The sequence below is a fragment of the Halichoerus grypus genome, chromosome 2 (assembly GCF_964656455.1).
Source record: "Halichoerus grypus chromosome 2, mHalGry1.hap1.1, whole genome shotgun sequence".
Lineage (NCBI taxonomy): Eukaryota > Metazoa > Chordata > Mammalia > Carnivora > Phocidae > Halichoerus > Halichoerus grypus.
The window spans coordinates 155,633,627-155,661,274 of NC_135713.1; the positions used below are offsets into that span (position 1 = coordinate 155,633,627).

At 44.0% G+C, this 27,648-nt stretch overlaps 1 protein-coding gene across 7 annotated transcripts in view; it reads right to left on the reverse strand.

The window, feature by feature from the left end:
• The window catches only part of ZNF18 (zinc finger protein 18), a 28,223-nt gene extending 1,975 nt beyond the window's left edge, over positions 1–26,248 (reverse strand). The window contains exons 1-7 of one of the 7 annotated variants that reach the window (XM_036106920.2): positions 26,158–26,248; positions 25,457–25,552; positions 12,119–12,601; positions 10,767–10,956; positions 10,244–10,335; positions 4,582–4,666; positions 3,630–3,737 (exon numbers count right to left, since the gene is read on the reverse strand). In XM_036106920.2, coding sequence (XP_035962813.1) covers positions 3,630–3,737; positions 4,582–4,666; positions 10,244–10,335; positions 10,767–10,956; positions 12,119–12,505 — 862 coding nt within the window. In that variant the 5' untranslated portion in view covers positions 12,506–12,601; positions 25,457–25,552; positions 26,158–26,248. Of the gene's footprint in view, positions 1–3,629; positions 3,738–4,581; positions 4,667–10,243; positions 10,336–10,766; positions 10,957–12,118; positions 12,626–25,456; positions 25,553–25,774; positions 25,979–26,027; positions 26,135–26,157 lie in introns of those variants that run through there. The other 6 variants (XM_078067929.1, XM_036106917.2, XM_036106919.2 and 3 more) reach the window with 6 other exon arrangements.
• Positions 26,249–27,648: the final 1,400 nt, after the last annotated feature.

Below are 27,648 nucleotides of genomic sequence, written 5' to 3' on the forward strand. Positions count from 1 at the left end.
GGCACTTAAATTGTAAATGGCGGCATTTACCAATTTCACATGGATTCTCCCATTCACGAGTCACCTAAAACTTCATGAAATGCATTAATGTGTCACTTTACTGTGTGGCTTTAATGCACAGTGAGGCTGTGGCGCCGAAGTGGATCCCTCAGTCTGTGCCTGAATGCAGCATTCCCTGTGTTTCACTAACTCGGGTTAACAGTTAAAATTCTGTTTTTCTCCAGGTGCCTGGGTGGCTCAGTCTTAGGTAAGCGTTTCAGGGTTCTGGGTTCGAACTCCACAAGGGGCTCTTTGCTCAACTGGGAGTCTGCTTCTCCCTCTCACTCTCCCTCTGTGCTCTCGCTCGCTCTCTCAAATAAATAAAAATCTTTTAAAAAAAAGATTTTGTTTTTCTCCTAAGTTTTTGGTTATTACCATTAAATGATACATAGAGTAAAAGCTTTTATTTTGGTGGCAGAATTTGTGTCCAACTTATAAATTAGGGTTAGGGTTAGATCCTTTCTCTTTCCTGTATTAGTGTCTTCAAATTATCTGTTAGAGACCCTGGAATCTGCTAACAACTTTACCTGACTTGTTAATTCACAGAGTCTTAGAACATACTCCTCTCAAATGACAAAGGTACTTTTCTCTTGTCTTTAAAGAAGCCTTTATAAATATCATTTTAAAGCTGAATTATAGTCCATCATGGAGACGTCACCATAAACACATAATACTAAGCACTTGACTTACTGAATTCTCCTACTGTGGAAATCAAAGCTGTTTGTTGTGGTTTGGCTGCTATAAATAATGCTGCGATTTTTCTTCATCCATTTTTGCCCACATTTCTGACCACTTCAGGTTCCTTGAAGTGTTACTACCGTGTCAAGAGACGTGACGCTCTTTCTGAGGCTCCTGACACTGACTGGCAAATCCATCTCCAGAAAGACTATGCCCTCCCGCTTAGCTGGGCTAAGCGAAGGGGAGTGTTCGATACTTAAATACTGAGTATTTCTAACATATTGGCCACTGAGAGTGGTGAAAGAAGTAAGCTTTTCATTGCTATAAATTTTAATTCCTTAGTTAATAAAGGATGACTTTTTTCACATTTATGAGCTATTTTTCATAAGACTCCTGTCCATTTTTTTATTGGGAAAGTCATTATTTATTAACCTGCATTAACTCTCTCATATTAAGAAAAATAATCATTAATCTGTCGTGTTTTTGAACAATGTTTTTCACCAATTTAGTTACCTTAATTTTGTTTGGGGTTATTCATGTTTGGAGTTATTTATGTATATGTGTAAGTTGTGGGGGTCTTTTATTTTTAAATATACTCAACTCTATCAATCTTTTCCTTTAACAGTTTTCTTCCGTGGCTTTTATATTGATAAAATCTTCCCCGTCCCAGACGTGAGTCAAATATTCACCCACATCCTTCCTTATTATTATTTTCACATATCTTTTTCATCAAATTTAAACTAATTCATGAAGAACCCCTCCTCCCATGGATCTGTGCTCCCTCTTCCCCCGCCACACGCTAAATCCTCATACAGACCAGTGTCTCTTCTGAGGCTCCCTTTTCTGTTCCATCAGTCTGTGAGGCTATTTTTATATCAGTATCCCATCATTTTAATGACTTCACCTTTCTAAAATGACAGATTTTTTTTTTTTAAGTAGGCTCCACGCCCAACATGGGGCTCGAACTCATGACCCCGAGATCGGGTCGCAAGCACCACCGACTGAGCCAGCCAGACTAAAATGACAGACTCTTAATATTTATAGATCTAATGCTGATGAAACATTCTTCTTCCAAGACTCTTTCGTATTCTTGCAGTATTCTCCCAGATAACTACTGAAGATTCATTTTCCTAAATAGTTTTTTGGGGGTGGGGGGGCAAATCCCTTGTGATTTTGATCAGAGTACATGGCTTCCTGAGGTTTACTCCCCTGCTGGCCTGCTTTAACTAGGAACGATTCTTCCATATGGTCAAACAGCATACAAGCTCTCTCCCGAGACTTCTGCCCCGTTGGTGTGAGTCCAGATCTGGTAGACTGGCTAACTGTTGCGTCTTTCAGATGGGACCAGCCCTTTCTGGTCCTATTACTTGTTCCCACACTAGTCCGGGCCCGTCCCTGCACCCCTGGCTCTGGCACCGACTTTCCACAGGGTTCCTCAAGCATTCCTTCCAGTCCACCCTGCACATGCCTACCTCCCTGGCTTCTCTTCCTACAGAGCCTCTCTTTCAGGAACCAACAATGGCATTTCTTTGCCCAGTTAAGGCAGGCTAGCTTTACAGACACTCTGCGTCTATTTCAAGGTAAGATCTAAGGGGACCATGTCAGCAGGTGGGTTGAAGGAGGAGGGAAAGAAAAAAAAAAAAAAGAATGAGTGGGGATATGTGAGCTATAGATCACAAATCTATCATCATATATATCACTATATATCACATATAAAATCCCTCTGCCACGGAGCATATGGGAAATCCCTTCCACTCAACTTTGCTGGGAACCTAATCTATTAAAACAAAAACCCTACTGCAACAACCTCTAAAGCAGCGTTTTCAAACTTTTGTCTGCCACCCACAGCAAGAAATATGTTTATACTGAAATACAGAACACACATATTTATAGCAAAAATTTCCTGAAATGCTACCTACCCTGACATTTGAGATTTTCTACCTGCATTCTGGTATTTTCTATCCGGTCTTACCATTGCAATTTTTTAAATGCTTGCTGCAACCTAGAAGATGATTTCACAATACACTGATTAGTCATGAAACACAGTTTGAAAAATACTGCTCCAAAGGAATCCTTGTGAAATAGTCTTATGATAAATATATCGGTTAGAATTAAAATCCTACGTTTCATTTGATGCTTGCTGTCTCTGTAGTGTATTAGCAGAGGATAATAATTAATTCGATTCCACTGGGGAGAAAGAATGACTTGTCATGCAACTGTCATCCCTGGCCCTTTTCTTCCTTCACAGTTCTGGGATCTTTGGTCTACAGAGAAGGGGGGGTGTGGAGGTGAGCATGACAGGCAGGTGTTACGTGACTGCAATGTTTTAAACAGAGTGCAGCGAACAAAGGGTGATTGCTACATTACAACAGAACAAGGTCACATAGCTCTTCCTCTCCAGCCTTAAAATACATGACTTATAGGAAGTGTTTGTCGTTGCTGTTTAGTGAAAGTTAGGTGCTCAGAGTTTAAACATGTTTTTCCGTTTGTTTTGTCTTAATTAGTATTCATTTCACTAGAACCAGAATAAAGAAAGAAAGAAGGAAAACGACAGAGTCAGGAAGTGCAGTAATTGCTGTTATGTCACCTTTTTTGTAGTGGATTCGATTCATATCTGTATTGGTAGCCACCTGTCCTAATCTTAACTCTGTCTGAGAAAGCAAGCTGTCATGGCAGACAAGACTGAAGCAGCAGGTCCAATGTGTGGTCTCTGTTCCTTGATGACATATATATGTATCGACAGCCCCGAACCAGAGATGGGGAGACCCAGCGTCAGCACTCCTACTGGACTGACCAGATCATGGCCCGTTACAGACAAGGTCATAGACATCAGGTCCTAGTACCTCCCCCACCACTTCCAATTTAATGACAGGAGGTCAGAAATGGCTCAGGCCCAATGAAAGATCACTCACCTATGCAGGTGGGTCTTGGGATCTTCTCGCCAACAGGAAGGTGCAGTCCCACCAGCTCTTCCCCATATTCTGTTGAATTAGTCAGATCAGACTTGGAACCGGAAATGCCTGGCACGCAGAGAGATAACAGGAAGCCCAGATAAATGGGGAGAACTGGGGACCAAGCTGTGTCCTTCGAAAGTACAATCTGACTGTGAAAGGGAAATATGAAGGATCTGGGGCGCCTGGGCGGCTCAGTCGGTTACGCGTCTGCCTTCAGCTCAGGTTATGATCTCGGGGTCCTGGGATCCAGCCCCGCATGGGGCTCCCTGCTCAACGGGGAGTCTGCTTCTCCCCTTGCTTGTGCGCTCTCTCTCTCCCCCCCCTCAAATAAATAAATACAATCTTTAACAAAAAAAAAAAAAAAGGCAACTTATCTTAGGCTATTGGGAGCTTCCAAGACCCCAGTAACTCACAAGATGACTTAAGATACATGGTGAAGGTCACAAAAAGGAAGAGTCTGGACAGGTGACCAGAGGGCTTCCATACCCCTGGCAGGTGCAAGGCCCGGTGATTGGGCCCCACCAATGGCTGGTTGGGACAGTGTGGTTTAGTGACACGGAGCGTGGACTCAGTCAGCCACACTGAGTTCTGTCCTAACTCAACACTTACAACCTACGTAACAGTGAGCACATGGCTGGATCTGACACTCACCCTGGTCATCTCCAACACAGGAAGACCCTCACCTATCTCGTAGATTTAGGGAGTGACTACATGGAATGCAGCCATGACAGTTCCGGGTACACGGAATCCTTCCAGTACAAGGAAGCTCTCACTAAAATGCTATCTCCAGCCCCCAGCCGCGCCCCTCATGCCCTCCCTGACCCAGGCGACATCAAGTGGAGCAGCTGTCTCTAACGGGACACGGGAAATGTTTAACGCCTCCGCCCGTCAGACTAGCGCACGCCCTCACCTCCTGAGACCATTTTCCCGTAGGTCTCCAGCATGAGATCCCAGTACTGCTCCTTCTGAGTGGAATCCAGGTGCCTCCACTGCTCCTGGAAAACACACAATGCCATGACACCGCTGCGGGTCTGTGAACCAAGGAGAGGCCAAAGGGGAAAACCACAGTCTCCACGTCACTATCTCCTGCCCTGGTTAGAAACCATTTAGGTTTTAAAGTTCTGGATTTTTTTTTTTCCAGTTGCACATATTTAAGAGTGAAGGACACAGAGAGAAGGCAGAGGCCTTTGCTACACTGTCCTTTACATTTTTCTTTTTTTAACTCAGTGCTTATAATAGAGGTCTTTGAATGGTAAGAGCCTGATAGTCCCAATATTTCATTAAAATCTGGAAATTCAAGAGGAAAAAGAAATTAAAAGGGAAGGTGTTGGAAATGCAAGCGCAAATCAGCAAAAAGGTGGCAAGAGCCCACGATGAAGTCAACTGCGTTGTCTCCCTGACACAGACCGGTGGATTCAGAGCAGAGACAGAGACTGCTTCCGTGCACACTTGGAAACCCTCCGGCAGTTCTGAGTTTAAGGTCTAACGTTAGACCAGTTTCCCTCCCACTTAGTGGAAAATCGATGGATTCTCTGGAGCCAGGTGCGCCTCAATTATTCCCCAAAACAAGCCCTTCTTTTCCTAGGAAACTGGAGACTAGAGACTCAAAACTGGGAACGCTGCCAGCCTGGAGTCTCCTGTGAATTCAAATTCCAGTCTTCCCACCGAGGAGCTGGCTGTTAGAGACTCAGTCTGTACGACGGCGGGATTCATAAACAGCACAGCCCTTGGGGTCAGACACACGGGTTTCGAGTCCCAGATTTGCCACTGCTACCTGTGTGATCTTAAGTTACATAACCTTTGAGTCTCCGTCCTCACTTGATTAGAGTACGAAACTCAAAAGCTAACAAATAATGCGTCACTTGTTTTCACAGCACGATGTAGTCTTCATTCGTAGCACTCATCAGTTTATCAAATATTTACATGTATGTGTGTGTACACACACACACGCGTGCATCCGCACAAGTCTCTAAGAGCTGCCCCTACTAGCATGTGAGCCACATGAGAAAAGGACTCCCCACTGTACTTTCTCAGTCCCCACGACGATGCCCAGAACACAGCAGGCACTCGATGTATGTCGTCCGGCAGAAATAAAGCGCTCGGCAAGTAACTCCTCAGGAAGGGATACGTTTATCACTGTTACTATCTTACAAGTGGTCTACAGGATACTCGGTCTCCCAGACTGCCCACCAAGGGTCTGCAGAGAGAATTAAGGCGTTCTGTACACTTTCCGGAACCTCAAAGCCAATAGCCATCCATTATTATCACAAATAGCTAGCTACGGGGAGCAAAACTAAGGAGGACGAATAAGAAAATGAGATCGTCCTACGACACAGGTACACCCAGGGAAGCCATTCTCAGTCCTAAATCAAGTCTGCCCCCCAGCACACCAAAGGGAAGCAGAAGACCCGAAAAAGCATGAAGACACCAAAAGTCTGCAATGAGCAGATACTAAGCAAAAATTTTAAAAAGCAAAAGATGGCTGGATTTTTTTTTAAGATAAAATGTGAAAAGTGGGGGTGCCTGGGTGGCTCAGTTAGTTAAGTGTCCGACACTTGATTTCAGCTCAGGTCATGATCTCGGGGTCCAAGATCGGACCCGTGTGGGGCTCTGCTTGAGATTCTTTCCCCTTTTGCTCCTCCCCCTGCTCACGCGCTAGCTCTCCCTCTCTAAAATAAATAAAATCTTTAAAAAAAAAAAGCGAAAAGTGACAAATATATGTTACCATATACTTAAGTATTAACCATAACCACATTTTTTAAAGATTTTTATTTACTTGTCAGAGAGAGAGAGAGAGAGCACAAGCAGGGGGAGCGGCAGGCAGAGGGAGATGCAGGCTCCCCACTGAGCAGGGAGCCCGATGTGGGACTCAATCCCAGGACCCCGAGATCATGACCTGAGCCGAAGGCAGATGCTTAACCGACTGAGCCACCCAGGCATCTCTATAACCACATTTTTAATTTGAATTTTAATTTAGAATTTTTGACTATTAAAGGAATTCATAGAGTTATGGGCTTATTTTGTTAATCTGTGAGTGAAGCTACCTTAACAACCTCCTGAAAATAACCGGTGTGCTGAATACAGGACCCCTCAGTCTTTTCGATCAGAAGACACAGACCCTTGCTTCAGCAGTCCCAGAGAGAGTAACGGGCATGTCGAGCACAGGAATGACTGCTCCGATGCCTGGCCTGCTGGATACACAGCCGGTTCCGTGGGCACCGGAACGGGCGCTCCCAAGGACAGTACAAGGCAACGGAGAGTGCGGCCACCAAAATCCCCAAGGTCCGTAATCAGCTCATTCAAAACTCAGAAAAGACGCTTCAGGAGGGCTCTAAACAGCCACACACTCACTCAAGGAACTGCCAAGAAGCTAGGGATGTGTGAATAAAGCCCTCACTCTACAGGCAAGACGCAACTGCACCCATCTTGCCTTTTCCTCATTTTTATAAGAAGAGAAAAAAAAATCTCAATTCCTATTCCAGAAGGACAGAACTATGGACTCTGATAAAAAAAGTTATCTTGATTTTGTATGGAGACAGCACCACCTTGTGGGTCCATGAGACACTGCACAACTGACTTGCAGGGTTCTCTGCACCCTGTTCCTTTCCTGAAGGCTGAAAACAGGAATGTGAGTAAACGCATCCCCAAGTCTATCTATGTGAGGCTCTAACTCAGTCGGTGTCCCTAACAATGCAGGACCACTGTGTAGGGATGCTACTTCCTTATTCTGGCATTATTCACGAAGCTCCTGACCTATCAAAGAGATCAGAGGGAGTGATTACATCTATTTTAGTATCTCCTTCACTTCACAAAGCATCCATTAAATATCAAGGTCCTTCTGATGCAAATAGCTTTTGTTAGGGTTTGGAGCAGGGATACTGGGACTGGATAAGAGTGACTTTTGTTTGGACTGAGTGGCTATTAATCAGTTGCCTGCTCAGTAACACACACACACACACACACACACACACACACACACTGAGTGGCTATTAATCAGTTGCCTGCTCAGTAACACACACACACACACACACACACACACACACACACCATGATGCTGAACATTTTTAGTCTTTTGAGCTATCCAAAACAAGTCATGGTTAATGTTGTTATGTTATGAATAGTTAATGCTTAATTCTACTGGTTAAAATATGTTCAGAAATTGTATAGACCTTTCATACGGATACTTTTCCTTACTACAGAGGCAACAATAATCCTCCATGTCTGCTTGAAATATTTCATAAAATACCCAAATCACTATCACTACGAAACCTCCTAACAATTTGGTTTCTAGGTATCTGGAAAGTAGGAGGACAGGTATCCCTGAGACACTAAGAAGGTCTGTGCCTCTCCCGGCCCGTCCCATCCCTCTCCCCAGGGTAAACAGTGAAGTCGGCATTCTGGTTTCTCCATCTCTGAGCCTGGGAAGCTGAGGCTCATACCTGGCATAAGCATCACAACCAAGCACCACCTACTGGCTTCCCTACCTTGACCTTCACTCCAAGTACCTCAGGAGGCAAGTCCCAAGAAGGGTTCCCCAAAGGTCTGAAACAATGCTTTGATCAAGGCGTACAGGTTCCAGAAAAACTTTATTTTTAATCAAACGCAACTTTTCTGAGTTGTTAATTTAACTACGTATTCAAAATAAACCTGTTCCCAAACTTGTTCACAGCCAAGATGGAGTAACAGAGACCACATTTACCTTCCGACCTGAAACAACTGAAAAAGAGAACAAAATATATGACACAATGGTTCGCAGACATCACCTGCTAGGCAGAGCAGAGCAGCGATCCCTGGAAATGAGGAAACAAATTAGGTGAGCCCTGCACTGGCCAGGGAGAGAGCACCCCAGGTGCGGGCAGAAAGAGCTCAGAGTTTGAGGCGGGGAAGGCAGTTATAGTCAGCAGGGCAGAAGACCAGAGTGGGGAGCCGAACAGAGAGCGAGCTCCAGAGACGTACAGGGGTCCCCCACAAGAAGCGGAGGGAACAGCTTACATGGTGTTGGAAATAGTTATTTTCCACCAGCCAGAGTGGAAACCTCGTACACCAGGCAGCATCAGGTGGAATACACGGAAGGTAGTGCCTCAGTAGTGGGAAAAGTGAGCCCAGACTAAAGACTTCTCTGGTGCCATAACACAAACCACGTCCAAGTAACTCAACCACATGCCAGAGCAAAACTCAACAACATTTAGAGGAATGTCGAAATACCCAGCACCCAACAAGGTAGAATGCACAACGTCCAATCAAAGGTTGCTGGGCACACAAAGTACCAGGAAAACACCTCAAAATGAGATCAATCGATCCATCCAAACTGACTCAGAAATGACAGAGGTGATAGATTAGTGGACAAGGACATTAACACAGATGGCATGGCCACATCCTGTACGTTCAAGAAAGTGTAGGAAAGACCCAATATGTTAAGTATAGACATGAAAAATATAACGAAGCCCCAGTTCAAATTTCTAGAGATGAAAACTATACTGGATGGGATTAAGAATGGATTAGACTCTGTGGAAGAGAAGATCAGTGAACCTGAAGACACATAAACAGAAACCATCCAAAATGAAACAGATTTTTTTTAAAAAAAGAGAGAAGAGCATCAATAATCTCTGGGACAACCTCAAGAGATCTAACATATGTCCGCACGTTATCATCATATACAGCCCATGCGGGTGTTATTCTCAAAGTCTGCAAAGAAGTGGAGAAAGAAGGGAGATAGAAAACAGTTGAAGAAATACTGGCCAAAATTCTTCCGAATTTGTTGGAAACTATAAACCCACAGATCCAAGAATCCCAAAGAATCCCAAGCACAAGAAACATGAAGAAAATGACTCCCAGGTCCATCACAGTCCAACTGTTAAAAACCACTGAGAAAATATTCAAAGAAACAAGAAAACTACATTACATGCAGAAAAACAAAGGGAAGAGTACAGATGGCATGATTCCATTTTATATACAATTCTAGAAAATGCAAACTAATGTATGGTGACAGAAAGCAGCTCAGTGGTGGCCTCGGGATCTCAGGATTAAGGGAGCGTAGGGGACAGGAGGGAGGGATCACAAAAGGGCAAAAGGAAACCTTTGGGCGTAACAAGTATGTTTATCATCCTGATTGTGGTCATGGTTTCACACATGTGTGTATATATCAAAAACGTACCAAACTGTACACTTGAAATATGGTCAGTTCGCTGTTTGTCAATTATGCCTCTGTAAAGTTGGGGGAGGCCACCTGACCCACATTAGATAGAAGCATACAAAATCTCAGACTGACTCCTATCGGGCGAGGCCTAGACCAGAAAATCAGAGTCTTTTCTCAGCATAACCCAATGAACAGGAAAGGGAGAAACAAGAGGGCCACTTCTTCCAGGACCCAGATTCCATTATCCACTAAACATTCTGCCTCAAGGGAAATGCTGAGACTCAGGTTTCATTCCATGTGTATTGTTCTTATTGTCCTTGCTAGGCGGTCCTCTCTCCTCCGCTTCTGAGAACGTGTCCCCTTTCCATCCTCCTGACTGCCAGCTGACACCCTCGAGCCCGGCTCTGGGGTGAGAGAGGCAGGGAAGCCAGCTCACCGGAGGTGCTGCTTGGAGAAAGGAGGCTCCGAAGTCCTGGTCTCTGATGAGCCTTTCCTCCGGTGGGCCGGGAGGTGGGGTAGCAGCCATCACTGAAGAGAGGAACAGAAAGTCTGAAGACTCTAGATGTCGTCGCAAACCACTCCCCGGAGGGTACAGATGAAAACTGTCCCAAATGAGAACCGATGCCTGTCCCACCGTCCATGATGTCAAGACTCGTGTTTACCTCCCTAACAAACTCCAACTTCCCACAACCTTCCAAACAGCCTCACCCGTATTTTCCCCCTCCTTCCTTTCCCCTTCCTCAGAACCAACATTCAAATGGTCTGGCCCAGTCATAAAGGAGATTCACAGACTGAATCTCCACATCAGAGGGATTCAGTAGGTCTACGCTGTTTCCAAACTTTCCGGAGATACCCTCACCTGAGCAGCATATCATTTTCAACTCACTCTGAGGCCTACTAACCACAATCCCCAAAACTCCCCAAGAAAGCACCACACACCACGAGTGACTGCCCCTCACCTAATTCTTGTTCCATGTCAGACTCCTCTTTCACTGGATGGCTCGGAGGCTCCAGAGGCCTGCAGGGTGAGTCCTGAAGTCCCAGCTCCTGAGGCCCCACTTCAGAATGGCGTTCTACTTCCCCCACTTGGCAGCTTGCAGATTCCATCTTCTCTGACAAGATTTCCTGTCCTAGAACCTGGATGCTGATCTAGAGACCACATATTACTAATTACCGAAAGGTCCAGACTGAGGGGTTCTGAAAGAAACAAAGGTAACGCTCTATAACAGATAATAAGGCAGTCCTTAGGGACATGGAGTAGGGAAAACCAGCTTCTCTGTCTAGACCAGCAGGAACCTGTGAGGAAAACACCCTGAGGGGCCAAAAGCTGAGGCCTGAATCGGGCCTGGGAGACCCTGAACATGCCATTAATAATGTGTTTCTACTGGACAGTCTCCACCAATTAAAACTCAGGTATCCTTTGAATAATTTCTCAAAGACTTTAGTAGAAAGATGGAATGGGACAAGAGACTTTATCTTCTATTTGTAATGACGAGAAAGTGTTTGAGTCAGAGAGCCTCAGAATTAGGGGAGATATATGGGATATACTGATGCAGTACAGTAAGAAATATGTATTTAGTCTTTGTCCCAGGTTCCTGGCAGAGTCCCTAAAACCCTTGGAACTGCCTAAATGACAGGAGTGAGGAGCATATGCCATCATGAGCTCCTTTCAACCGTACCTGAGTTTATGCTAAGAAAGTGACGCTCGGTGGGTCCCGAGGTAGCTTCAGGATGGAGGCTGGTCACCACAGGACCCAACCAGGCAACCAGGGGACTGAACTTGCAGCCCCAACCCTCAACCCGAGGAAGGGAGATGGGCTGGAGATGTTCAGTCACCAATGGCCAATGATTATCGTGCCTAAGTAATGAAACCTCCCTAAAATCCACTAAACAATGGGGTTCAGGGAGCTCCTGAGCTGGTGGCCACACAGAAGTGCTGGGAGGATGGCATGCCCAGAGACGCCATGGAAGTCTCCTCCTAGGAGTCATTCTAGTAAATTAACTACCCCGAGGAGGAGGTTGTGGGAACCTCCAAATGTACAGCCCATCAGTCGTAAGTATAGCTGGCCTGGGTGACTTGTGCTTGGTGTCTGAAATGGGAGCGGCCTGACGAGACTGACCCTTATCGCACTGGGTCTGCCAACCCCAGAATATTAGTGTCAGATCTGAACTGAACTGTAAGACACCTCGCTGGTAGCAGTGAATTGGAGAACTGGTTGTTAGCACTGAGGGTCAGGAAAAAGACAAACACACCCGGTAAAGGCCCCAGAGGAGCCCTGTGCGTCATTGGCAGCTTCGACCCTCTGCTTACCCACTGCCACAGTCTCTGGGGGTCTCCCTTCAAGCTCTCCACAAGGGTCACGGCCTCCTCCCCGCTGCCGGGGCACTGTTTCCGCACCCACATCTGGATCTCCCCAGGCAGGATGGTCAGGAACTGCTCCAACATGAGGATCTCTAGGATCTGCTCCTTTGTGTGAACCTCTGGCCGCAGCCACTGGAAACAGAGCTTCCGCAGTTGTCTCAGCGTCTCGTGGGGCCCAGACATCACCTGGTAACGAAACTGCCTGAAAAGCTGGCGTGCGGCCTCGGGGTTAGAGAGCTCCCCTCGAGAGGCAGCATCTGGTCCTGAGAATGGGGCGTCCTCGGCCTTCGCCAGCCGCAGTGGCAGGACCAGGGCCTGCCCCAGCTCGACAGGCATCCTCTGGCTTGGCAAGTCCTTTTTTAGGTGAAGTGTTTCCGGGGCGGAGCTGTCACTGGGGAGGACCAAGGCTTCACGGAGGCTCTCACAGGGGCCCTAGAGAGGGAACGAGAGCCAGGGCTGTGCAGAGGAAAGGGACACGTGATCGGTGAGACCGAACGCACACCCCCCACATGAGAAAGATTATAACCTTGACCAAGCAAATCGCTAATACTGTATCTAAGCTGGCATCATCACCCTGAGCGTTTTACAATATTCCCTCTCAGTCTCCAAATGTGCAAGCCAAGTAGAAAAATGAAATGCACCACGTGAAGCGTTTTTGCTACTGGTTTCCTAGCAAACGACTCTTCTGGACACTTCCTTATCTGCATCCGTACGTCTGCAGACCAAAAAGTAAAGCTGAACGAAGACATCAATGCCCTAGAAATAAAGGCTAATGTTGAAATAATCTGATGCTTCTGTAATAAATAGGAGGTTGAAGAGAATAAATTCATTTTTCCCCAAAAGATGCAATGAAATTTCTAGGTGATCTCTTTTGAGTGCCACATGGAAAACTGGACTATTTGGGAACTTAGGAAAACCTGTCAGAACTGAAATTTTCAACCCTGGGCTTAAAGAAGACTTACAACAAACAACAGCTACCTCAAAAACATTCCTATGGCCTTGAACTAAGTGAGCACTATTTTATGGCAACTGGTATAAAAATTTAGAAGACAGTAACTAAGACAGTGAAAAGAAAAATATTAAATGACAAAGTTAGTATTTAGAAATGTTTAAAGAATCATGTACTATTTCGAGTTAACTTTCTTGCATAAGATCCTAATATTGGATCATTAGGTCAATCCTTGAATGTTATTAAAGAGCTACAGGTCTGGGACGCCTGGGTGGCTCAGTCGGTTAAGCGGCTGCCTTCAGCTCGGGTCATGATCCCAGGGTCCTGGGATCGAGTCCCACATCGGGCTCCCTGCTCAGCAGGGAGTCTGCTTCTCCCTCTGCCTCTGCCCCTCCCCCTGCTTGTACTCTCTCTCTCTCTCTCTCTCTCTCTAGCAAATAAATAAATAAAATCTTTAAAAAATTAAAAAAAAAAAAAAAGCTACAGGTCATTTCTCCGTAACACTAACTGCGACAATAAAAACAAAACAAACAAGCAAACACACCCAATCACTAATCTGTCTGGCTTAATCAGAGATCAGTATAACACTCCAGCTTTTAAAAGTTGCTTTTGGGGGGGTTGGTGGGGAGATAGGGTAACTGGGTGACAAGTATTAAGGAGAGCACGTGATGTAATGAGCACTGGGAGTCACATACAACTGATGAATCACTGCACTCTACCTCTGAAACTAATAATACACTATATGTTAATTAATTGAATTTAAATTAAAAAAAAAAAATACAAAGAAAAAATAAAAACTGCTTTTTCCGGGGTACCTTGGTGGCTCACTGGTTAACCATCCAACTCTTGGTTTTAGCTCAGGTCATGATCTTAGGGTCATAAGATCGAGCCCCATGTCAGGCTCTGTGCTCAGCATGGAATCTGTTTGGGATTCTCTCTCTCCCTCTCCCTCTGCCCCTCCCCAGCCCACTGGCTCCCATACTCTCTCTCTAAAATAAATACATGGTAAATAAATAAATAAATAAAAGCTGCTTTTTCCTTGAGGTATAATAAGGAATGTCTTCATCCCTAGCACTTCAAACAATTTATCCCATATCAGAAGATCACTTAAAAACTAAAAAGAAAAGAAGAAAATGTTTCAAGCAAAAAAAGGAGTGAGGTAAGAGGGATTAACCCAATGTTACATGTTTCTCATGCAGACCTCGGTGCATTTATTTTTTGTTCAAAAAGAAACCACGTGTTTCATTCATATATTCATACAGAAACCAGGGTGTTACAATGACGTATATTATGTGCTCAGTAAATAACATGTTTGGGGAATTCAGTTTCTGGCCATGGCAGAGTAACTGGCAGTACACACTGTCCCACCCACTGTAAACAACTACAGAACTGGAGAAAACTTGTAAGACAACTGTTTTCAAGCACTAGACAACAGGCAGACAAGAATGAAATCCCCAAGGGAAGAAAAACTCTTGAGGTGAGACCCACGATCATCCTGGCTTTCTGCATGGGGACAATTTCCCCAACAACAGTGCAGGAAGCTGCAGCTCACACAGAGTTCAGTGGTCTCACCAAACTGAGGAGTTAGAGATCAGAACTTGGAGCTGCTTTTGTATCTGGATTCTCAAGAACAGCTCAGTGGGGAGAATGGAGCTGTGACCGGGGTGGGGGTGGGGGGGTTGGTCAGGCAGAAGTCTATGTGGGGTTTCCCTGTGAGCCAAGGGTTGGACTGCACATGAGCAGGGTGAAACTATGCAAGGTTTAACAGAGAGCGGTTGCAACCGGGTTAGGAGCAAAAGAAATACAAGTGCCAATCAGTGATGAGAGATATTGGAGTTTTTGACCACTGACAATGGAGAGACCTCATTAATACCCAAAGCATCTTGAGATACTGGAAAGGCCGCATGTTGGGAGTAAAGACCATATCCTAGAATAAGACCTACTCTAAACCTGCCCTAGGTTTAGAGCCTAAAGCCAAGCCTCAACGAGATCCGCAGAGGAAACCCAGTCTACTAGTCTAGTCTGATCAAGTTAGAAGGCTTCAGGATCCACTGTGGGCTTTCCAGAGATCTGTCCTAACAAGGTATAAAACCAAGCTACTTCAGGGCGCCTGGGTGGCTCAGTCAGTTGGGCATCTGCCTTCAGCTCAGGTCCTGATCCTGGGGTCTTGGGATCGGGGCCCACATCCGGCTCCCTGTTCAGTTGGGAGCCTGCTTCCCCCTCTCCCTCTGCTGCTCCCCCTGCTTGTGCGCTCTTGCTGTCAAATAAATAAAATCTTTGAAAAAAAAAGTTGGCCGCCTGGGTGGCTCAATCGTTAAGCATCTGCCTTCAGCTCAGGTCATGATCCCAGGGTCCTGGGATCGAGCCCCGCATCGGGCTTCCCGCTCTGCGGGAAGCCTGCTTCTCCCTCTCCCACTCCCCCGCTGTGTTCCCTCTCTCGCTGTGTCTCTCTCTGTCAAATAAATAAAATCTTTAAAAAATAAAAAAATAAAGCTAATTCAAGTCAAAGGTGATCAGTGAGTAACTCAACTGCCTGCTAGAACAAAACTCAATACTCTTCAGAGGAAGATTAACAGAATCCTTAGCATCTACAATGTGCCATCCACAATATCTAAGATGTAACCCAAAATTATTTAATTTAAAAACATGAAAATATGACTTAAAAGTCATGGAAAAAATATTCAAGAGAAACCAACCCAAAGATGGTCCAAGGACTGCAATAAAAATATAGTCATAATGAGAGAAGAGATAGGGACTTTCTACAGAGAAACAGAAATTATAAAAAGAACCAAATGCAAATTCTAGAAAAAAAGAACCACCAACCCGGATTTCCACATCCAGTAAAAACATCTTTCAAAAATCAGAATTAAAATAAAGACATCTGCTTTTAGAATGTGTTCAAAATTGAGGCGCCTGGGTGGCTCAGTCAGTTAGCATCAGACTCTTGATCTCAGGTCAGGTCTTGATCTCAGGGTCGTGAGCTCAGGCCCTGTGCTGGCTTCCACGCTGGGTGTGGAGTCTACTTTAAAAAAAAAGGGGGGGGGGGGCACCTGGGTGGCTCAGTCGTTAAGCGTCTGCCTTCGGCTCAGGTCATGATCCCAGGGTCCTGGGATCAAGCCCCGCGTCGGGTTCCCTGCTCAGCAGGAGGCCTGCTTCTCCCTCTCCCACTCCCCCTGCCTGTGTTCCGTCTCTCGCTGTGTCTCTCCCTGTCAAATAAATAAAATCTTTAAAAAAAAAAAAGTGTTCAAACTGAAGCAGCCATCAACTAAACAGAAACTGCTAGACACATTATATATGAAACCAGTAGTTACCACAAATCAAAAACCTGTAATAGATACACACACAAAAAAGAGACAGGAATCCAAGTATAACACTAAAGAAAGCTATCAAAGCACAAGGGAAGAGAGCAAGAGAAGACAGGAACAGAGGAGAACTACAAAATAACAAGAAAATAATTAACAAAATAGCAACAAATACATTAACTATCAACAATTCCTTTAAATGGTCTAAATGCTCCAATCAAAAGACATAGGGTAACTGAATGAATTAAAAAAAAGGCTCATCTCTATGCTGCCTGTAAGAGATTCACTTCAGACCTAAAGACACATATAGACTGAAAGTGAAGGGATGAAAAAACATATACCATGCAAATAGAATTGAAGAAAAAAAAAGCCAGGTTAGGGCGCCTGGGTGGCTCAGTTGGTTAAGCTTCTCCCTCTCCCTCTGCCCCTCCTGCTGATCGTGCTCTCTCGCTCTCTCTCAAATAAACAAAATCTTTAAAAAAAAAAAAAACCCAGGGTAGCAATAATTATATCAGACAACAGACTTTAAAACAAAGACTGTAACAAGAGACAAAGAAGGGCAATATATAATGATAAAGGGATCAATACAATAAGAGGATGTAACAATTGTAAATATTTATGCACCCAACACAGGAGCACCTAAATACATAAAGCAAATATTAACAGATATAAAGGAAGAAACTGACAGTCATACCACAATAATAGGGGACTTTAACACTCTATTTACATCAATGGATAGATCATCCAGAAAGAAAATCAACAAAGAAACTGGCTTTGAACAACATACTAGGCCAGATGGAACTAAGAGATATATACAGAACATTCCATTCAAAAACAGCAGGATACATTCTTTTCAATTCATTCTCCAGGACATATCACATGTTAGGCCACAAAACAAGCCTCAATAAATTTAAGATGACTGAAATCATATCCTGCATCTTCTCCAACCACAACAGTATGAAACCAGAAATCAATTACAATAAAATATCCGAAGAGAACACAAACACATGGAGGCTAAACAACATATTAAACAACCAATAGGTCAACCAAGAAATCAAAGAGGAAATCCAAAAATACATGGAGACAAATGAAAATGAAAACACAATGGACCAAAATCTTTGGGATGTAACAAAAGCAGTTCTTAAGAAGGAAGTTATAGCAATACAGTCCTACTATAAGAAAAATCTCAAATAAACAACCTACCTTACACCTAAAGTAGTTAGAAAAAGAACAAACAAAACCCAAAACCAGTGGAAGAAAGGAAATAATAAAGATTAGAGCAGAAATAAGCAAAACAGAAACTAAAAACAAACAAATAATAGTACACATCAATGAAATCAGGAGCTGGTCCTTTGAAAAAATCAACAAAATTGATAAACCTTGGGGTACCTGGGTGGCTCAGTCAGTTACATGTCCGATTCTTGGTTTTGGCTCAGGTCATGAACTCATGGGTCCTGAGATCAAGCCCTGTGTTGAGCTCCACACTCAGTGGGGAGTTTACTGGAGATTCTCTCCCTCTGTCCCTCCCCCCACTCATGCTTGTGCGCACTCTCTCTCTCTGAAATAAATAAATCTTTTTTAAAAATTGATAAACCTTGGGGCACCTCGGTGGCTCAGTCGGTTAAGTGGCTGCCTTCAGCTCGGGTCATGATCCCGGGGTCCTGGGATCGAGCCCTGCATCAGGCTCCCTGCTCAGCAGAGAGCCTGCTTCTCCTTCCCCCTCTGCCTGCTGCTCTGCCTACTTGTGCTCTATCTCTCTGTAAAACAAATAGAATCTTTAAAAAAAAAATTGATAAACCTTTAGCCAGATTCATAAATGAGAGAGAAAGGGAGAGAGAGAGGACTCAAATAAGTAAAATCAGAAATGAAAGAAGAAAAATAACTCAAGTCACAGAAACACAAAAGATTACAAAAGAGTATTATGAAAAAGTATATACCAACAAACTTGACAACCTAGAAAAAAATGGATAAATTCCTATAAACCTACACTCTTCCAAAACTGATTCAGAAATAGAAAATTGGAATGAACCAAGAACTAGTCATGAAATTGAATGAGTAATCAAAACACTCCCAACAAACAAAAGTCCAGCACCAAATGGCTTCACAGGCAAATTCTAGCAAACATTTAAAAAAGAGTTGATAAATATTCTTCTCAAACTATTCCAAAACATGAAAGAGGAAGGAAAACTTCCAAATTCATTCTACAGGGCCAGCATTATCCTAATAGAAAATCAGACAGAGACACTACAAAAAAAGAAAACTATAGGCCAATCTCTCTCCTGAACATAGATGCAAAAATCCTCAACAAAGTATTTGCAAACCAAATTCAACAATACATTAAAAAAATCATTCACCTCAATCAAGCGGTTCAATATTCTTAAAAGAATGTAACACATCGGGCGCCTGGGTGGCTCAGTTGGTTAAGCGACTGCCTTCGGCTCAGGTCATGATCCTGGAGTCCCTGGATCGAGTCCCGCATCGGGCTCCCTGCTCGGCAGGGAGTCTGCTTCTCCCTCTGACCCTCCCGACCCTCCCCCCTCTCATGTGCTCTCTCTCTCAGTCTCTCTCTCTCAAATAAATAAATAAAATCTTTAAAAAAAAAAAAAGAATGTAACACATCACATTTAACAAGGGAAAAAAAACCCATATGATCATCTCAATAGATGTGCAAAAAGCATTTGACAAAATACATCCATTTATGATAAAAACTCTCAACAAAATGGACTTAGAGGGAACATACCTTAAAAAAAAAAAAAAAGAAAAAGGCCACATATGAAAAGCCTACATCTAACATCATACTCAGTGGAGAAAAACTGAAAGATTTTCCTCTAAGATCAGGAACAAGACAAGGATGTCCACTCACCTTTTTTTTAATTTTAAAAAAGATGTTTATTTAAATTATAGCTAATTAACATATAGTGTAATATTGGTTTCAGGAGTAGAATTTAGTGATTCATCCCTTACATGTAACACCCAATTGCTCATCACAAGAAGTCCCTCCTTAATGCCCATCACCCATTTAGCTCATCCCCCACCACTTCCCCTCCAGCAACCCTCAGTTTGTTCTCTATAGTTAACAGTCTCTTATGGTTTGCCTCCCTCCCCTTTTTTCCCCTTCTCGTATGTTCATCTGTTTTGTTTCTTAAATTCCACATATGAGTGAAATCATATAGTATTTGTCTTTGACTTATTTCACTTAGCATAATACACTCTAGCTCTGCCCACGTCATTGCAAATGTCAAGATTTCATTCTTTTTTTAATTTAATTTTATTACGTTATGTTAGTCACCATACAGTACATCGTTAGTTTTTGATGTAGTGTTCCATGATTCATTGTTTGCGTGTAACACCCAGTGCTCATTGCAGTACATGCCCTCCTTAATACTCACTCCTTTTATTCAACATTGTACTGGAAATCTTAGCTGTACCAATCAGACCAAGAAAAAGGAATAAAAAGCATTCGAACTGGTAAGGAAGAAGTAAAACTGTCACTATTTGCAGGTGACATGAGTATACATAGAAAACCTAAAGTCTCCATCAAAAAAACTATTAGAACTGATAAATGAATTCAGTAAAGTTGCAGGATACAAAATTAACACACAGAAAACTGTTGTGTTTCTATACACTAATCATGAAATAGCAGAAAGAGAAATTAAGAAAACAATCCCATTTACAACTGCATGTAAAAGAAGAAAACACCTAGGAATAAATTTCACCAAGGAGATGAAGGACCTTACTCTGAAAACTGTAAGACATTGTTCAAAGAAACTGAAGCCAACACAAAGGAATGGAAAAATATACCACGCTCATGGACTGAAAGAATTAATATGTTTAAAAAGCCCATACTACCCAAAACAATCTACAGATTCAATGCAATCCCTATCAAAATACCAACAGTATTTTCCTAAAATAATCCTAAAATCTGCATGGAACCACAAAAGACAACAAATAGCCAAAGCAATCTTCAGAAAGAACAAAGCTAGAGTTATCTCCGTTCCAGGATTTCAAGATACTCTACAAAGCTATAGCAATTAGGACAGTATGGTACTGGCATAAAAACAGACACACGGATCAATGGAACATGATAGAGAGCCTAGAAATAAACCCACATCCATATGGTCAATTAATTTACAACAAAAGAGGCAAGAATATACAATGAGGAAAAGACAGTCTTTTCAGTAAGTGGTGCTGGGAAAACTGGACAGCTACGTGCAAAAGAATGAAACTGGACCACTTTCTTACACCATACACAAAATTTACCTTAAAATAGATTAAAGACCTAAATGTGAGACCGGAAACCATAAATCTCCTAAAGGAAAACACAGGCAGTAATCTCTTGGACATCGCCCTTAGGAGCATATTTATAGATAGGTCTTCTCAGGCAAGGGAAACAAAAGCAAAAATAAGCCACTGGGACTACACCAAAATAAAAAGCTTTTGCACAGCAAAGGAAACCAACAACAAAACAAAAAGGCAACTTAGTGAACGGAAAAAGAAATGCACAAATGATATAACTAATAAGGGGTTAATATCCAAACTATACAAAGAACTTCTATAACTCAACACCAAAAAAACAAACAATCCAATTAAAAAATGGTCAGAAAACCTGAACAGAAAATTTTCCAAAGACCTACAGATGGCCAAGAGACACAGGAAGAGATGCTCAACATCATTAATCATCAGGAAAATGCAAAAAAAAACACAACGATACCTCAGAATGGTTAATATAAAAAATACAAGAAGTAACAAGTGTTGGCAAGGATGGAGAGAAAAGGGAACTCTCGTGCACTGTTGGTGGGAAGGTAAATTGGTGCAACCATTGTGGAAAACAGAAAAAATTGATTAGTAGAAATACCGGGGCACCTGGGTGGTTCAATCGGTTGAGTCAGCCTCTGGCTCGGGTCATGATCCCAGGGTCCTGGGATCGAGCCTCATGTCAGGCTCCCTGCCCAGCGGGGAGTCTGCTTCTCCCTCTACCCCTCCCCCTGGCTTGTGTTCTCTTGTGCTCTCTCGCTCGCTCACTCTCTCTCAAATGAATAAATCTTTTTTAAAAAATTAAAATTTAAAATTTAAGAAAATGTTTTAAAAGTAGTAGAAATACCATATGATCCAGTAATTGCACTACTGATATTTATACAAAAAAACAAAAACACTAATTTGAAAAGATAAATGCACCCCTATGTTTACTGCAGCATTTGCAATAGCCAAGATATGGAAGCAAACCAAGTGTCCATTGATAGATGAATGGATAAAGATACAGTGTATATATACAATGGAGTATTACTTAGGCATAAAAAAGAATGAAATCTTACCATTTGTGACAACATGGATGGGCCTAGAGGACACTATGCTAAGTGAAATAAGTCTGACAGAGAGAGAAAAATACCTTATGATTTCACTTATTTGTAGAATATGAAAAGAAAACAAACAAATGAATAAACAACAAACCAGACTCTTAAATACAAAGAACTGATGTTTGCCAAAGGGGAGGGAGGTGGGGGTTATGAGCAAAATAAATAAAGGGGATTAAGAGATAAAAAACTTCCAGTTATAACAAGTTATACATTATAATCAAACAAATCACAGAGATCAAAAGCATAGAGAATATAGTCAATAATATTATAATAACGTTGCATGGTGACTACAGTTATTGTGATAAGCACCGAGTCATGTATAAAACTGTCAAATCAGTATGTTGTAAACCTGAAACTAATATCACATTGTATGTTAATTACATTTTAATAAAAAAATAAAGACATTTTTCAGATAAATAAGCTAGGAGAATTTTTCACCAGTGATTTTTTTTTTAAGATTTTATTTATTCATTTGAAAAACGGAGAGAGATAGTGAGAGAGAGCACGAGGGAGCGGGGGACGTGGGAAGAGAAGCAGGCCCCCCACTGAGCAGGGAGCCTGACACGGGGCTCGATCCCAGAACCGTGGGACAACCCGAGCCAAAGGCAGACGCTTAACTGACTGAGCCACCCAAGAGCCCCTCCACAGTGATTTGTACTATAAGAAATGCTAAAGGACACCTTTCCAGTTGAAGGGAAACTCAGATCTACAGAAAGAAATGAAGATCTCCAAAAATGGTAAATATATGGTGAATAAATATAGAAATACTATGCTTTTACTTCTCCTAACTTCCTTAAAAGGCAACTATTAAAAGCAAAAATAACCACAGTGTGTAAATAGATAATAAGTAAAAGTAAAAGATATAAAAACAGCACAAAGGAGTGAGTAAATGGAATTAATCGGTTGTTCGGTCATTACATTTATGAATCACTAAATGAGGAATAGGAAGTGGGAAGTGAGTGGTGCTACATGTCGGGTGACAAACTGGAAGTGTAAAGGTGTTAAATGAGAGGCAGGAATGAGAAATGTAAATTGTTTAGTACAAAGTGGTACAAATATTAAAGTAGACTCTAATAAGTTAAAGTAAACTCTGATAATTTAAAGATACATACTGGTAGCTGCAAAAATATTATACAAAGAAGTACAGCTAAAAACACCAATAAAGGATCCTAAAAAACACTCACTATCCCAGAATGCAGTAAGAGAATAAAAACCAGAAAGACCAAATGGAAAAAAAGACAATATGGTACACTAACACCCAACCATATAAGTAATCACATTAAATGTAAATGGGCTAAACATTTGAATTATAAGATTGCCAGATTTAGAAAAGTAAGACCCAATCACAGGGTGTCTACAAGAGATATTTAATACATAAAGACACAAAAGTTTGGAAACAAAACAATGGGGAAAGGACATCCTATGCAGACAGCAAGCATACAAAAGCTGGTATGGCCATATTTGTATTTGACCAAGAGACTTCAAGAAAAAAAAAGAGGAACACTTCATTATGATAAATGGGTCCAATCATTTAGAACACAAAACCCTAAACGTATATGCACCTACTATCAGGTCTAAAGGGACAAATCCTCATAGTTGATAGAACAAGACCAAAAAAAAAAAAAAAAATCGGTAAGGCTACAGAAAATCTGAACACTATAAACCAACTCATTCTAATGAACATTCAGACTCAACAACTGCAGAATACACATTCATTTCAAGTTCATATGAAACATTCACCAAAGCAGACCATATGCATAAATAAGTTTCAAAAGACTGGAATCTCAAAATATATATGCTCTGACCACAGTGCAATGAGATTAGAAACCAGTAACAAAAAGATATCTAGAAAATGCCAATATATGGAAATTATTAAATAACTAATATAACCTATAGCCAAAGAAAAAATCACAATGGACATTAAAATGTTTTCTTTTCCTTTTTTTTCTAAGATTTTATTTATTTATTTGACAGAGAGAGAGAGCACAAAAAGGGGAGCAGCAGGGGGAGGGGGAGAAGCAGGCTGCCCCCGCTCACTCCCCACCCCCAGCAAGAAGCCGGACTTGGAGCTCCATCCCAGGACCCCAGGATCACGACCTGAGCAGAAGGCAGACACTTAACTGACTGAGCCACCCAGGTGCCCCGGAAATTAAAATGTTTTCAAATTGAATGATACTGAAAACACAGTATCAAAATTTAGAGGTAACCACTAAAGTTCTAGAGAAAATATGTAGTTTTGAATAAATATGTTAAAATATTGAATAAGGGGCACCTGGGTGGCTCAGTCAGTCAAGTGTCCTACTCTTGATCTCAGGGTTTTGAGTTCAAGCCCCGCGTCACTGAGCACGGAGTCTACTTAAACAAATGGGGTGCCTGGGTGGTGAACTTGGCTGGGCAGCTGACTCTTGGTTTCGGCTCAGGTCATGATCTTGGGGTCCTGGGATCCGGCCCTGCTTCTGGCTCCAAGCACTCAGCGCGGGGTCCCTTTGGGGTTCTCTCTCCCTCTGCCCCTCCCACTCATGCTCTAAGATAAATAAATAAAAATCTTATAAATAAATATTAAATAAATGTTGAATAAATATAAAAGCATCCTTTATTACCTAAATCTATTTGGCTCCTGAGTTTCAAATAACAAGTAGAAAGATTTCCGATAGCAAGAGACTAATGGGTAGATTTATTCAAATTTATTTGCTTCCTGAATGAACATAGCTGTTTAGATACCATTCAGGGAAAATGACCTTTAGGAAAAACTAGAAAACTTATAAAATATTTAAATCTGATTTTAGTAATTATCTCCTAACAAAATGCAAGGAAAAATGCCTCAATTATTCCAAATTAAATTACTTTATAGAGGGTGTAGTTTATATTCCAGTGACTTCATGAGTATCTGCTCCTGTTACGAAAAACATAGGTGTAGTTGTTATTAAAACTGTAACAAATTAGAGTGAACTTCAAATGTACAACTCAGGTAAGCACACTTACTATACCTATGCATACAGGTAGCCCTTTGTTGCGTACCTACTATTTTTTTTTTTTAAAGATTTTATTTATTTATTTATTTGAGAGAGAGAGTGAGAAACAGCATGAGAGGGGAGAGGGTCAGAGGGAGAAGCAGACTCTCCGATGAGCCGAGAGCCTGATGTGGGACTCGATCCCAGGACTCCGGGACCATGACCCGAGCGGAAGGCAGTCGCTTAACCAACTGAGCCACCCAGGCACCCCGCGTACCTACTATTGACAAACACTCTCCTTAAGCAAACTTTAGTCAAGCTCCGCAGCCCTCTTTTCCACTAGGCCTGGCCTTTCAGGTCTGTCCTTGACCCTTTTAGTCCCGTTTTAGCAAGAATCCTGCTGAGTCCAGTTTAGGGAAAGTCCCTCATCTTTGATAGGTGGTCAAATTCTACATCAACCATGGTATCTGACCAGCCCTGATATCTGATCAAATTCCTTATCACCCAGGCCTGTCTTCAGCAAAACTCCAGTCAAGTCGATTCAGCCAGAGCTCCCTTTACCCCGGACGTAAGTTACCTCTTAGTCATTTTCCATCCACGGACCCCTCCCACCCCCCACCGGGCTCCTTGGCTACAATTTCCACTCCTCCCTGTTGCAGAGCGTAGCCCAATTGCTCTCTGCTCCTGCAAAACCGCGTTGCAATAGCCCCCCTGAATAAACTCTGCCTTACCGTCTTTAACGAGCATGTGAGTAATTTTTTCTCCAACACTACGCAGCAGCTCCATATTAGGCCCTGTTCATGCCATTTCTAATCCTCACAATCCCCCTGCAAGGCAAGTATCAGAGTTGACTGATTAGAAACCTGGGAGGCTCAAAAGGGGCGGTCGAATTGGAAGCCACGAAGCTCCAAGCAAGGCCTGTGGAGAGGAGAGCTGCCAACGTTGGGGGGTTTGGGGGAGGAGGGTTTGGGGGCTGTCACAAACGCCCCCAGGGGCGTTGAGGTTGGGGGACGACCGGCATTTTGCGTCCCGGAGGCCGGGGCACCCACCCAGGTATCCTCCACTCTCGCTCCCCAACGCCCACAGCACCCCGGGGAGAGAGGCTCTCTCCCAGCCTCTGGGGGAAGGCAGAGAAAGCGGCCCGGTTTAGGTGCCGGTCCAGGGGCGTGGCCGGGGAGTCCAGGGTCCACGGGCTCAGGGGCGCAGCGCCAGCTCCGGACAGCGGCGTCTCCACTACCCCAGAGCCCCCTCGGCCCCGCCGCCCCTCCCCCGCACCCGCCGCGTCCCCGCGCCCTCCGAGACCGTCGGGCGCGCGTCCACCGGCCCCGCCGCCGCTCCCGGGGGCCCCGCCGAGCCCCCGCGCGGAGACTGGCGGCGTCACGCCCGACCCCGGGCGGCCGGAGCCGGGCCCGCCCAGCCCGCGCGCGCTCACCTCGGCCCGCGACGCCGACTCCAGGCGCACTTCCTGGAGCTGGGCGACTGCGCGCGCCGCGGGCGCCGCGCGGGCGTCGGCGCGGCGGGCTGGGGGCGGGGCCGGAGCCGAGGCGCGGGCTCCGATTGGCCGCCCGCGTCGCCCCGCCCCTCTCGCGTCCTCCAGGCCCCGAGGCCGCTCCCGGTCGCCCGCAGCGGAAGCTTGGGTCATTCATTCCAGATTGGTGCATTTGCTCCTTCGCTTGTCACCAAGCGGTCTGTTAGCGAGTCCCTCCTCTGGGCCAGGCACTGGGCCAAGCGCTGCGACGGTCCACCAAGATAATCCCCTTGTCTGTCGCAGACCCTGTGTCAGCCCCACACCTTGGCGACTCTGCCAGTACCCCAAGTGCTCAGGCGGGGCGTCTGCTCGCTGCCCTTCCCCCCCTTTTTGGCCTCCCTGCAGCATTTGATTTACCCCGACCTCTCTCTGTCCTGCTGCTCCAGCTCACACCAACTCTGCATTTCCTTAGCGCTCTCTTTCCACGTCCTTGTGTTGGAATTCAGCGAGGTGCTAGCTAACCTGCCCCACCTTCGCCTCCCTTCTGTCCTTCTGCCTGTCTTCCTCCTTCTGCCTCCCCCAGACTGCTTCAACATATTTGTCATCCTCGCTCCCCTCCGCCTTCCCTTTCCCGCAGGCCAGAAGTCGAGAAGCGCTATGATTTTGCCTCGTCTCTCCACCTCCCCCCTCTCCATTCTCCACCTCTTTTCCACATCCATGCTGCACTCGGCGGCAACAGTCGTTTTGTGATACTAAGCAGCGTTGGTACAAGTATCGGGGCCAAATTTGCGAGACCGGACTCCTGTGTGTATCCTATGTGCGTTCAGTCTTGGGCAATTGGCGAACTGGGGAGCATTCAGAAACAGAGTTGCCGTGTGGTGAGCTGCCCTGGCCCACGTTTAGAGAAATTGGAGACATCTCGTCTGAAGAAATAAGGCTTTGGAAGAGGGAGGAGGTGTGAATCATGCTATCTTTACAAATCTGAGAAACCAACCAGTGGAAAAGGGGATTTAAAATGTTCTTCTAGGGCGCCTGGGTGGCTCAGTCGTTAAGCGTCTGCCTTCGGTTCAGGTCATGGTCCCGGGGTCCTGGGATCGAGCCCCGCATCGGGCTCCCTGCTCGGCGGGAGGCCTGCTTCTCCCTCTCCCACTCCTCCTGCTTGTGTTCCCTGTCTCACTGTGTCTCTCTCTGTCAAATAAATAAATAAAATCTTTAAAAAAAAAAAAAAAAAACCATGGTCTTCTAGGTCCCAGGGCCTGAACAAGACCCAGCGTGTGAAAACTATCTCAGCTTAACCCAAGTGGAGATTTCTAACATGGACTTGTCTAACAATGCTACTTTATGAGTTCCTGAAGCAGCAGGGTAGCAATTTATCAGGAACATTTTAAAGGGATGCCTGCAGTGACTGTTTCTTCTGACACAAAGGGCTTTGCTTCTAAGAAAGTCAAGACTTTG